Here is a 14,311-nt window from a genome sequence, read left to right as displayed (position 1 = left end):
TTTTTCACTTTTTGCACTTGTATTTTGCTTAGTTGAAGTTTTCACTAGTAGGCTCTGTTTTTCTGGCAAGCTAAAATAAATTTCCTTCACCTCTTTCCTTTGCAACTCAACAGGGGAGACTGTAAAGATGCTCTAATGTTGTGATCATTTCAAATAAGAGTGTCTAATATAAAAGCCTCTTGTCTTTTTGTGTTATTAAGATGAAAAGTATTGTCCTTTTGTACTCTTCCAGTTACAATTTTTACATGCGTTTTAATCTTTTTTCTTTTTAACTGCATGGTGTTTATCTGTCCATAAAATGTTTTTCTCAGTGGTTTTGTAATGCTCACTAGCTTTTCTAATGGCTTTTTTTAATTTTTTTTTAAATAAATCTATGTTTGGGCCATGGTATAGGATCAAGAGTTTTTTTGTTCTGTTTTGTTTTGTTTTTGAGCGCTTACAGAGTATCTAGCACTGGGAGGTTCTTAAACAGAGATTTAGCACATGCTATCATGGGTATATAGCAAATGGACAGAATAATCAAAGAAGTGGAACCAATTAATGTACAGAGGTGATGGTTTTGGAGGGACAGGAAAGTAGCTATTGTGCTGCCGAGTTGTAGAGTGAGATTTCACTAGGAAAAACATCTTGGTGAAGGATGCTATGCCTCCCAAGGAAGAAATGAGGCCTGCTTGATGGACTAAGGGAAAATGACCTTGAATCAAGTCAGGTCAACCCAATGTAGACACGCCTGCTGCTTATATTCTGATGAATCCTACAGTTACCAGTGTTCCTGTAGAAACTACAGCTAGGTCTTTTATTCTGATTATTTCTTACTGCAATTTTATCTTTTATTTTTTGCTTTATTTTGTTTTGTTCAATATTTACTCTGTGTCCTTTTATTCTTGTTTAATTCCTGTAGGTCAGCAATATAGGGAATGGTTTCCTTTTTCAGTTGGGGAAATTGAGGCCAAAGTAAATCGTGAGTTACTCATTGTCAGGTCACATAACCAAACAGTTTTAGCACTGTGACTATCTCCAGTTCTTACCTCATGTTGTTTGTTTTACTTTGTCTTTTGATGTCTCAGTTTAATCTGTCTACATTGTTCAGATTGCAATTTTCTGGTATTACTTCTAGGTTTGGCTTTTTCCTTTTATTATCTTACTTTTTACATGATTCCCCTCTCTTTCTAGCATATTTCTGTATTTTGATTGCGTGTTGATGTAAATACTCACTAATTCTTACACCCTTCAGAAGCTGGCTGGCAGGTCATTTAATTCCTCCTGTGTGGCAAGTTTTGGTTTTGACCATTGAAACTTAGTCTTTTAGATAGACTGCCATGAATTCAAGAAGACACAGTCACGTCAAAGTCACATTCCCACCTCCTTCTCTTCCTCTTTGGAGGCTTCCTTGTTGAAGCCTAAAATGTATCTCAAAGCAGATGCGGGGCCTGTGGCACCTGTTACTCTTCGCTGTTATTAATCCTTCTGTTGTGTGTCCCAACCTTGCTGACATCTTCATGGTTTATGCATCCCATGTCGAAAATCCCAGAAACCTAGGTTTCTGGGAGCATGGTTTGTTTGTTTGTTTGTTCTGTGTTTTTCTCCTAGAAACTAGAACTGGCTTTTATTTTTTATACTTGAATAGTAAAAATGAATGCAGCTCAAAGTTCTTCATAGCTTTGCTTTCATATTTTTGACAGTCTTGCTTGTTTTGCAGGTACCTGGAGCCCAGGATTTGGTGGATTTCTCTCCTGTTTATCGATGTCTACACATTTATTCTGTCCTGGTGAGTCTTTCTCTGGCTCTGACTAATAAAGATGTACATTGAGTTCAAAACTCTTCTTTCTTATTTTTGATAGTTTTTCTGTTTATTATTAAGAGTAAGAAAAAAGAAACTTATTTAAGGAGTATTAATTATAAAAAATTATCCTTTATTTTCTTCTTGAATCTTTTGTTTGCCATGTAATGATGTAAGTGAATAACATTAATTTCTATCATCAAAATGATAAAATTATACCTAGAAATAGTCACATATACACAGATTTCCATTCTTAATTTAATGGTATAGTTATTTAAATAAAAATAGCCTTTCTATATCAAAATAATATTTATGAAAACTTTATTTTTTTATTCCTGATGACACTTATTCCTTCTGTCCTATAAAACTTAGGCAAAGAGGAATCTCTCTGGGGGAAGTTATTATGGGTGTTAATGGTATTATAAGAAATAACCCTTTCTCCATCTTGGTAGTACACCTATATGCAGACACATAGATAAAGGGAATCAAAAAATTGATAAGTTGGGGTGCCTGGGTGGCTCAGTGGGTTAAGCCTCTGCCTTCAGCTCAGGTCATGATCCCAGCGTCCTGGGATCGAGCCCCACATCGGGCTCTCTGCTCAACAAGGAGCCTGCTTCCTCCTCTCTCTCTGCCTGCCTCTCTGCCTACTTGTGATCTGTCAAATAAATAAATAAAATCTTTAAAAAAATTAATAAGTATCATTAGAGATTGATGAGAGAAGTCCATTATTGATCTTTTTAAATAACAAAGTTCTATGAAGCCTCTATCAGGTTATTTTATAATATGATCGAGTGAGTCTTTTTGCCAGTCTTCTATTTATTTTCTTCTTCATATGTTTAATATAGTATCACTTAGTCATTACTCCAGACAGGTTGGGACACTGGTCTATGGGCTTCACGACCAGAGTACTTTGAGGTGATTTCCATTAGTCTGAGAAAAGACTTGCTAATTTTTTCTCCCCTCCTCTCCTTCTTCCTCCTACTTCTCCTTGTTCTCTGATTTCCTCTTCCCTCTTCCTTTCTTCTTTCTTTCTCCACTCCTTCTCTCCTTCTAACATTCCTTATCATATAAAGATGGAGCAAGATACAGATTGAGTTGTCTCAAGACAGCTAAAATAAGTAGATAATTTTTTTTTCAATCTCATGTTTAGAGAATTAAATAAATCATATACATCTTAGTTTGTGACACACTATTATCATTATTTTATATAAGTCCAAGATATATATATATAATACTTATTTTAAATAATTTTTAATTTTTACTAACCTCATAGATATTGAAGGATATGTCTTTCTTTTAATTTGCATTTCTTTTATTACTGATAACATTGTGCTTCTCTTTATAGACTCACTAATCATTGAAGATTTTTCGTCTCTGGAACGCCAATTTTTACCTTTGTTCAGTTTTGTATTGGCTTTCTTATTTTGATTTGCTTTTGCTAGAAAGAGAAGTCTCAGAAGTTCCTTATATGTTATAACTATTGACAGTTAAGGATGTTGCCAGTGTCTTCTTTCCAGTTTGCCCCCAGACTTTAAACTATGTGTAATTATCTTTCATAAGCAGAAATCCTTGATTTTGATGTAATCAGGTCCATCAATTTTAACCTTATGGTTTGTACTTCTTAAGCCTTGTTTAAAAAACAACAATTCTCTTTTATTGAAGGTTATAGGGTATTCCCTTTATGCTACCTTTAATATTTTTCCCATCACATCTTGATATTAGTCATCTTGTATATATGATTTTGTGATACATCCACATGTATGGTAAAACAGGTCCCTTCTCATTTCTTCTCTTTTAAATTGCCTCCACAATTTATGAACCTTTATTTTCTCTTTTTTCATTCCTTCCTTCCTTTCTTGCAAAACCAAATTATTTTATTCAAGTATAGAATGTATCTTCATAATGAAAATAGCTGTCTGTATAAGTAGTTTTTTTTTTTTTTTTAAAATGGAAAGGATTCCATACCTTTTCCCCCAAAGAAGCTAAAATAAGTTGGGGCTACCTTAAGGTTATGACCTCCTTGAGGCTTATCTTCTGAAAGAATACTTTTCTACAGTCATTTTCTTTTCTTTTTCTTCTTTTCTTCCTCTTCTTTCTCCTCCTCTTACTCCTGTTTCTTTTTCTTCTTCTATTTTTTTTCAAGTTTTTAGTTAAATTCCAGTTAGTTAACATGGAGTGATTTAGTGTAATCTTAGTTCCAGGAGTAGATTTTAGTGATTCTCTCTATATATTTTAGAATATTTGAGTTCACTAAAAAATTTCTTCTAGAATTTTATTTGAATTGATTGAATTTATAGGTAAATTTTGGGAAGAATTAACAACCTGATCATGCTGAGTCATGCTATTTGTGGAAGAGAAAAGTCCATTTTTAAATTACTAAGCTTTGTTTATGTTAATAGTCTTGGGGATTCTTTTGTGTGTGTGTGTGTGTGTGTGTGTGTTTATTTCATTCTTTTTTTTTATATTTAATTTTTTATTTTTTATAAACATATATTTTTATCCCCAGGGGTACAGGTCTGTGAATTGCCAGGTTTACACACTTCACAGCACTCACCAAAGCACATACCCTCCCCAATGTCCATAACCCCATTCCCCTTCTCCCAACGCCCCCCCCCGCCCAGCAACCCTCAGTTTGTTTTGTGAGATTAAGAGTCACTTATGGTTTGTCTCCCTCCCAATCCCATCTTGTTTCATTGATTCTTCTCCTACCCACTTAAGCCCCCATGTTGCATCACCACTTCTTCATATCAGGGGGATCATATGATAGCGAAATAAGTCAAGCAGAGAAAGTCTTGGGGATTCTTATAAGGTTAATAGCAAAATACAGTTTTTGCTGCTGTTTTCTGCTTTCCTTTTTAATTAATAATTGTGGATGTTGAGGAATGCTCTTGACTTTTGTAAGTCAACTTAAATCTGGCAACCTTGCTCAACTCTTTTATTATGGTTTGTTTTTTGGTTTATGATAGATTTTCTGTTTAGTTGATCATAATTTTGATTTTCTGTGTAGTTGATCTGCAGATATTGACTTGTTTATTTTCTTCTATTCCTATAGCTCATTGTTTTTTATATTGTCTTGTTTTATTGACTAGGATCATCATTACTTTTTTGTTCAGGAAGATAATGGTAGGCATCCTTGTCTGATTTTTGATCTCTAATAGAAGGTATCTAAAATTTTTCCATTAATGGCGTTTGCAATAAATTTTTGGTAAATACTCTTTATCTAGTTATTCCTAGACTCCTGATATTTTTTGTAAAAACATAAATGAGTATTGAATTTTATTGGATTTGTTTTCCAAATAGATTGATATACTCCTGTGGTTTTTATCCTTTAGTTCATGAATGTGGTGAGTTTTCACTGATAGATTTTTGTGATGTTAAATGATCCTTTTATTCTTTAGATAAATCCAACTTGATGAGGATGCATTACTGCCTTTTTTTTTTTTTCCCTTAAGAATTTGGAATCAACTCCTTTTATTTTGTTTGTAATTTTTTTTTGGTAATTTATTATTAAGTCTCATAATTTCAAAATCACTTTTCCTCTCAAATACTGCAAAAGTATGAAAATCAGTAGTTTGTTTAATTTAGTGCCAACAACTGTACTTGGCATATAGTAGGTGCTCAATAAATACTAACTGAATGAATAAGTAAGTGGTAGCTAAATATGCAGTATGTTTCTTTGAGCATATGCTAATTCAAACTTTATCAATCATTTACTTTTTCACTAAACACTGAATTTCTGTTCTGCATGAAATAGTTTGGTGAGCTAGGATGTATAAATGAGTCAAGGACTTCTGGTTTTAAAAAATTACAGTCTACTAGGAGAGGAGTTATAGTCTTTGAACGACTATAATATGACAGTACTTTATTTCATTGCAGTGTATTCGCTAGTTTTTGTAAGCTTTATTAAGAGTTGATGATTTAGAAATTGTAACAAATTTTCCTTAAATGAGAACTCTAACAGTGATTTATAAGGGTACTGAAGTAATTAGTTTCCATACCTACTAGCTGTGCGGTATGAGGCAAGTTACCTAAATCTTAGCTTTCTCCTATGTGAGCTCTGATAGTAATGATCTGCTCAGCACAGTTACAGATAATACACGAATGGTCGTGCCTCACTCCGTCTCTGGCATATAATTGGAATTTAATCAGTGGCAGTTAATCTGGCATGAGTTATATATCTCTGATGCTGATTATTAGACACATCACTGATACTTTTTAAAGTGTATGATGTAAAGTATAGGCATGTTGGCAGAGGTTCTAGTCTCTGCCATCAACATACAAAGTATATCAAATATTTAAAATGTACACTTTCTTAAATACACAAAGTCTGTGTCATCCTAAACTGTGAGTTTAAAGAATACCTTAAACTGCTGATTTAAAAATAAATTCCACACCCTGATCCTCTGTAGTGTTGAAATATTTGTTAGTCATAAATGTTCTGTAATAATTTGATAAGGCATTGTTTATGTGGCAGAGACAGGCCTCTTCCCTCATTCACACATTCATAATGTTTCCTAGTTTTGAAAAAATACATAGTGATAAGAGCTCAGCTCCATTTCTGGAATACATGTTTATTTTTTAGACACTGCTGTTCCAGTCCTAGATGGACTTTAGAGAAGCACTCAGATATCTCTTTTGCTAAAGGAAGAGCCAGACCATGTATGACTTCTAGATTCTTTTCATAGCTTTTTTGGGGGGTATAATTTTTTACTTCTCTATATTTGTTTCCCCATTCTCAAGTCACTGATTTGTATGACTGTGTAGTGGAGGGCATGTCTTCATAATATTAATGACAAACATATTTAAAAATGGATTACTTAATATAAAAATTGGTAACATAGATTTTTTTTCATTTCTCGATGTAGTTAATATTAACATTTTTTCAAATTCCATAGGCAGTGCAAACTCAGTATGTTTCAAAATGAACTCATTATGTCCCTGTTCCCTAAAATCTACTCTTTTGGGGTGTACCATGATCTCAGGTAATAATAGCATTTTATCAAGTCCCCAGGCTGAAATCCAAATCTTTTCTTTTTTCTCAGTACCATATCCAGAGCTCTGTATTTGCAAATGTGACCTCCTAAGTACAGTTTTACTTCTCTCATCTTCCCCTATCCTAAAATGATTGCCCTAGATCATCAGGATTATTGAAAAATTCTTAACTGTTCTTCCTAACTTATATCGTAAGTCCCTAACTCAACTTCTCACTGTAGTGATAGTGATCTGTGAATCATATGTATCTGACATATATGTTACCTGCTTAAAATTCTCTGAGTGGTGTAAATGGAGTAAAATACAGAAATATGGAAAGTTTTCCGTGTCCTGTCTGCCATGTTCTCTGCTGTTTACTACCTTGTTTTAATGATACTGAAATGCTTCCCATTCTTTGAATGCCCCATTCTGCTTCTGGCCTGCTGTCCTTTCCTCATTCTAGTCCTTCTGCCTAAATGAGTATTCTTTTTGTTTTATGGATTCATACTTATTTCATACTTGTGTCCTCCAGCACATTTTCCTGACGTTTCAGGTGGCGTTTAGTGCACCCCCTTCCTCTTTCCACTATTGTAGGACCCAGTACATAATTGTATCAGTGCTAACTATATTATATCATCTTATCCTAAATATGTATTCTTTTTCCTCAATAGACTGTAAGCTCGTTTAGGGCAGGTACCATGTTTTATTCATCTTTTTTAGCCCTAGCACTTAGCACTTAGTATTAGTGGTATATGATACTCAATAAATGTTTGTTTTTGATTTTGAAAGATAACTGCCCTCCTTTTGACCTGAAAATGAATCCAGGATTCTGGCCTCAGGCAGTGTTATACAATATCAGGGCTGGGACTTCTACGAGGGGAAAACAGTTCTATTGGTGTCCAACGGAAGGATCATAACAGAAGTAACAAAAAGTTCTAATATTTTGTCATTTACAATAGTGTTTATCTGAACTTTTGGCCTGGAGGATAACAAGGCACACTTTGAATAAACATGGCAATATTTATTATTTTTAGTGAAACCGACCTTCCATTCACCCCCCTTTTATGGCTGTGCTGCTTATAAATTCCCAAAGGATTATTTGAAAAATCCTACTTATATCTGCCAGCCTTATCAGTAGGGCAGGAGTTCACGTATTGTAACAGGAGGTCAGATTTCGGTCATGGTCTTATAGATGGGGCCAAGCACCTGTAAATTCTTCCTTTGGTGACTAAAGTGAAGTACAATATCAAACAGGCAGTGAGACTTTTCTAGGAAGTGCTGAACTTTGGCAGGAAGGGCAAACTTTGGCAGGAGGAGGGGAGGGAAGAAAGTGAACAAGGGTCAGATAGTGGTTAATTGAGACTTGGTTCTTGGTGTAGTAATGCAGTGCAAGTGGGCAGGGCAAATGGAGGTGCATTTTATAGAATTATTTTAAACAACTTATACTGTCTAAATCTTAATATACGGTTTAGAGATGGGCAGGCTAGAGGCAGGATATAAAACATCATTTTACAGTCATTAAGGATCCTTTTTTTAGGAGGGAGAAAATAACAAACTAAAAATTTTACTGGAAGAGAAGTGATGAAGAATAATAATTGGAGATTTTTGTACATAGGATGGTAGTAGTTATGAAGATGGATGGCCTGTCTGTCGAATGAAGACAGAAAGCAGCCTGTCTTACAGATTTTCTGAAAACTCTATCAACCCAGGGATATCTGCCATGTTTATGGGCTCCAGGCTTTAAACCAGTTCAGTTTGGACAAAGATTTGTATATACTTCAAGCTCCTCTGCACACTGCAACATCTTTTTGACTCTTCTCCAAATTTGCTGTTCATTCACTGGAAGAGTGTCCCATGTCAAGGAGCATGGGTGTCATTAAGAACTTGGAGGAGCAAACCTGTAAATACAACCATGTTCCTGGTTTGTGGGTCTCATTTATAATCTTATCTTCTTGTGCTTTCTTGTTCTCCAGTGCTTTACATAATCTGCTTATTAATATTTTAAAAAAATCCTGGATTAACAAGTGCTGACCATCGTATACCTTTGATTTATATACTTTCTGTATTTGTGTTAAAAGTGTACTTTTTAAAGATTTCTGACATCTTGGATCCAGGAATAGCCTATTATAAGCAAAATGTGGATTTTTTTTTTTTTTAAGTAAGCAGCAACCTCTTAGTATTACATGAATCATGAGAACCTCATTTTTATTTAATTCACTTTCAATTACTAATGGAGACTATCAAGCAGCCTGAGATGTAAGGGAATGCAGAATGTTGTCATGCAATGAATTCATATTACAAAGGCTCTAGCAAGTGCAGTATTTCTTTTAAATTTTCTTGGGCAAGGGGCCTCTGAGAATTTCATGAAAGCTGTGAACCCTTTCCCCAGACAAAATGCACATATGTACAGGCATGTGATATTTTGCTTAGAATTTCAGAGACTTCCTTAACTCCTGAATTTTATTAGACCTAGAAAGAATCCCTCATGTAAAAGGAGCTAGAGGCTGAATTAGGTTTCAGGTGCCTACTGACCACAGACCTCTGCCCCAGAACTGGCTTACCCCAATTCCAGTTGAGTATCCCCTTTTATAAGCCTCCTAAGGACACCCTACCACTTGTCTTTCTCTTAGGTTTGGAAGCCTTGCCAAAATCTAAATTTAAAAGCATATTTCAAAGTGAACTTATTTCTGTGTCATAAATCTTCCTTCCCTGGGCAGTCATCATGCATGGCAAGCTGGTGACCTGCTTTTCTATTAAGAATAAGTTAGCCCCAGCACCTAAACTAATAGATTTGTTCCCTGAATTCTTTTACTAACAGGATTCAGACAGAGATTTAAAAATATATATGAGAATTATAGTTAGTAATTTATCTCTCTGGATATAATTTTGTAAAGTTTCAGGATATTTTACCTCTTACTTGCTTTTAAAAATATCCCTTTTAAAGTATTTGGCTCTAATTTGGAGGTATGAGTGAGTAGCCGAGCTAGAATTTATGCACAATGTCTTCATGTGCTTATCCTTCGTGATCATTGCTGGGGCTAGGGGTGGGGTGGGATAGGCTGGAATCTTCCTGGAACTTACTTCTCCTTTTGTAATCTGAGGATTTCTACTTGAATGGTCTACAGTGGCAGCTGGAGGAAAATGCCAAATCAGTGGTCCTGTGACTGCTGATAATAGCAAGGAAAGTATTTGGAGAGTGGAAAAAGGAGTGGATACAAGCAGTTTTAAGTGACATTATTTCTGAGGTGTTAAGGGAATTACTTAATGAAATTACATAAAGAACTTTGGCAGTAGTTGGCTGTTATATTAAGGCATTTGGGAAACAGATACTTGAAGGGTCTAAGACACTGCTGAAATTTTCAATTAAAGAAAAATGTTTTGGCATTCTAATGTTAGACTTCCAGATACTTTCAAATAGTGACCATTGAAGGGTTATTATTTATATATGTATTTGTAATAGTGTTATCTTGGACTTTATATAACACTCTGTGCAACAATCTCATAATGCTTTGCAAATTTGACTCTATTAAATAAGTGACCCATATTCATATGGTTGGTATGGAAAAAAAAAAAAATCACTTGCCGCACTCGGAATCAAGCCATGAGATAGTTCTTTTGTTGGCACCAGAAGTAAGATTTTAGGGTCCTTACTCCTGTACTTTTATCAGAAGGCACTATTGCTGTTTAAAAATCAAGTAAATTGAACAATGAGAATTGGAACATACACTTAAAGCAGGTCTGAAGATTGGGTGTATTTTTGATGCCCAGATTTTTTAAATCATTAATTGGTTTAAAAAGATGAGACTACCTTTTAAAAAAATAGTAAGACATTTCTGCTACATCTAGTTATTAAGACAGTTGATTGGTTAGTGAAAAAAAGATATTCATACATCAGCTTCATACAATTGTCCTCGTGTTTCTCACAGACCATTGATCTGGCAGTGAACGCTGATAAATAGAGCTCTGACTGGCTTTTGAGTTTTCATTAAAATTGATCGTACTTTACTATTGCCCATATTTTTAGACTAATTCTGATTCCGTTTTAAACATAGACACTATTGACTTGTATTTATTTTATATAGCTATAGTAGGAATCCATTACTTAAACTTTTTCAGTTTTTTACAAAGGCACTTTAATGAACATTTGAATATTTGGTTTGGGTGAAAACACAAACAGGGTCATATACTACTACTGTGGTAGAAATTAAGACAAACAAGAAAGACCTATATGCAAAATTCTAGGGGCTTAGAGTTTGTAAGTTTTTATTCTCATTTGACATTTCCAAAGATGGTGTTACAGGGAGAGGAAAATATCACTTTATTTCTCTAGTCACAAGAAATTGGAAATTGTGGATATAGAATTCCAGCATTGCCAGAGGCACATAGCTTAATCATCTAGATCTTCTTAAAGTTGTTTCTGGAGCTAAATTTCTAGGGAACACCAGGCTCATCAGATGATCTGTTTAAAAAAAAAAAAAAAAAAAAAAAGGAGGGGGTGCTCCTGTTTCAGATAGATCAGAACTCTGTGTACTGTATCTCTGTCTTGGGTTTTTTTTTGTTTGTTTGTTCTGTACAGATAACATTAGTATATTTGAGTGTGTTCTAAGAAGAACTGCAAAGAACAAACGTGTTAAATTTTATTTCAGCTGCTACTTCTTAATATAGTGAAAGAGGTTAAGGATGACCAGGGTACTTTGTGTTCTCAAAAGTTCCTAACTTAATGGGTCTAGAGAAAAGCTACTTGTAGAAGACTGTGAAGATACCTGGTTTTAGTTTTGTTTTAAATCTGTCATGTTTATTTGAAATATATGCATTTTTTGGGGGGAAATAAGAAAAGAACATTGAACTTTTAATGGAAAAGCCTTCTTGAGAACAATAATATGAAATGAGTAGGTATTATTTTCAAATCTTTGGGATAGCAGTGACATCAGGAAGGAATGCTGATGTTTATGTACTTGACATTTATTTTTTAAGAACTTCAAGTGGCTTATATTTTAGGCTCTGAGATTTAGACACTATTCCTCTCGACTCTTTTCATAAGTGTTATTTTATTTTCATTTGAAATGGACTCTCTTTTCCGTCTCAAATATTCATCTGCCTTTCCCCCACTATCTAAGACAAATGCAAGTTGCACTGTTTGGGGAGCCAACTTCCACAGAACAGAGCTGGAAGCTTTCTGGTTTGCTTCCATGGTGATCTTGAGTACTTCTGAGCAATAAGAGCGTAGTTTGAGTATTTTCTTTAGAGATATATATATTTTTTAATGTGGAAAGTTTTGCCCTGAAATATTTGGTGACTCCTAGTCCATCTCTGACACTTAGCAGACTGTCCCATCACTCTGCTGCCCTATCTCCCTGCCTCCCAGCTGCGCTGACCCACTGGTGCCTGGTGAGGTTAGATAGGCATAAACACGACATAGATCCTAGAGAAAAGCTAAGGGTGAGATACTTTGTGTGCTGCATTGATAAGGACACAGGAAAAGCCATTTATAGCGATAACTGTCCTGTAGTATGGGCTAATGGGCCCTGGTTTGTAGCCGCAGTAATCTAACTGTTTATAATTGTCATATTGCTCTTTTAACCTGGTGACCTTATTACCCAGGAGCATACATATCATTTGGCTGTGAATAAAAACAAGAGGCAAAAAAATGTGGTCAAAAATTTTTTTTCCTACATGTACTCACATTGGTTTTTCAAAATGCTTACACTGAGAAGATGGAGCTCCTCAAGGGTGCTTACTTGTGTGTGTGTCTGTGTGTGTGTGTGTGTGTGTGTGTGTGTGTTTTCCCTAATAATAATGTCTCACTTAAACAGATTTAGATACCACAATAGCATAATTATTTTTTAAGATCTGACAAAATGAACAATAAATAAATCATTTTCCATATCACACCCAGTAACGCCCCTTTGAAACACAGTTTAAATCATATAAAAACTCTGCTTCAGATACTTTAGTTTCTCATTTTTCTCAGAATACAGTAAACTTCTTAACTTGGTCTGTGTAGTCACCCTTGTTTTATCCTTGGCTTGACTCTCTTACCTCATTTCTGGCCGCTCTTTTCCTCCTGGCTGCTCACAGGCTATGCTCCAGATATATTGACCCCGTGTTCTCTCATGCCTTTGTACAGGCAGTTCTTTTTTTTTTTTTTTTTAAGATTTTATTTATTTGAGACAGAGAGAGAGAGAGAGCGAGAAGCAGGCTCCCGCTGAGCAGAGAGCCCGACATGGGACTCGATCCCAGGACCCTGAGATCATGATCTGAGCCAAAGGCAGATGCTTAACCAACTGAGCCACCCAGGTGCCTCCAGGCAGTTCTCTTTCTTGAAAAATATTGCATATTTACTGTCTTCCTTTTGATATTTCTTCCTATTAGTTATGCCAAATTTCTCCCATTACTGAGATACCTGGTTTTGGCATTTAACCATCTTCTCTCCCTCCTCTCATATATCCAACCATATCTCTCATGCCTTTTTCTTCCTCTTCCTATTTTGATTGTGACTGCCAGGTTTTTGTTTATTTTCAGTCTTTAAATTAAAAATTTGGGGTTCTTTTGCTTTCCTAAAATGTCGTCTTTACTGGCTACTTAGTTTATTTATTACATTGTCCCAGTCGTTTTGGATATTATGAGGGGGTGACACAAATAACTGTGGCCAGAGCGTCGTGATTTGAACAAGAGGACATGTAGGGGAGGGGTTTCCTTTTGTTTTATAGAGGAAATTTGGTCATTCAGTTATGTAAGTTGCATATACCAGAATGATCTAACCAGAAGCAAATGCTGTAACTGGAGCTCATGCTTAAATATAGCTGGCTGTGGCAGGTGTAATGAAGAGTTTGTTTTTAACCTGTGAATAGAATGGATTTCTTTTAAATAGTGAGGGATTTGGAAAAGCTGAGTTCGGGCCTACACTGGATTCTCTACTTTTTCATATTTTTATAACTCACACCACAGTCTAGAGGTGAAGTAGTTTAGGACCTCAGCGCTTGGATAGAAACCCAGACTCTGCCTGTAACTCTCTAGATTTGCTTAGGGAATGGAGGCAGAATTCATTTTATTTCCTTCTCTGAAGGTCTTTAACTAGAACTTCTGGAACTCCCAGCCTGCTGTGTTATGCCCACCACACAGAAGGAACTTTATTATTTTTTTTCTCTTATTTATTTATTTATTTAAAAAATTTTTTTCAATTTATTTATTTTCAGAAAAACAGTATTCATTATTTTTTCACCACACCCAGTGCTCCATGCAATCCGTGCCCTCTACAATACCCACCACCTAGTACCCCAACCTCCCACACCCCCGCCACTTCAAACCCCTCAGATTGTTTTTCAGAGTCCATCGTCTCTCATGATTCACCTCCCCTTCCAATTTACCACCACACAGAAGGAACTTAATTAATTGTTGTGAAACGAATGAGTGAATGACTGTTCAAAATGCGTCAAGAAAGTACAATGTTAAAAATTCATGGACACTTAAAAAAGGACTATCAAAGACACTGTCATCCAAGAAGATTCAGTCGTTTTGGCAGAGGTTAATATAGTTCATCCATCTATTATATGGGTGTTA

At 35.3% G+C, this 14,311-nt stretch overlaps 1 protein-coding gene across 3 annotated transcripts in view; it reads left to right on the top strand.

The window, feature by feature from the left end:
- Positions 1-14,311, top strand: part of EXOC6B (exocyst complex component 6B) — a 615,706-nt gene that overhangs the window by 265,882 nt on the left and 335,513 nt on the right. For all 3 annotated transcript variants that reach the window (XM_032352447.1, XM_032352446.1, XM_032352445.1), the window contains one exon: positions 1,700-1,768. In XM_032352447.1, coding sequence (XP_032208338.1) covers positions 1,700-1,768 — 69 coding nt within the window. The remainder of the gene's footprint in view (positions 1-1,699; positions 1,769-14,311) is intronic.

Source organism: Mustela erminea, chromosome 7 (genome assembly GCF_009829155.1).
Source record: "Mustela erminea isolate mMusErm1 chromosome 7, mMusErm1.Pri, whole genome shotgun sequence".
NCBI classification, from domain to species: Eukaryota; Metazoa; Chordata; class Mammalia; order Carnivora; family Mustelidae; genus Mustela; species Mustela erminea.
The sequence above is the reverse complement of the archived record's forward strand: the minus strand, read 5'-3'. Positions and strand labels throughout refer to the sequence as shown.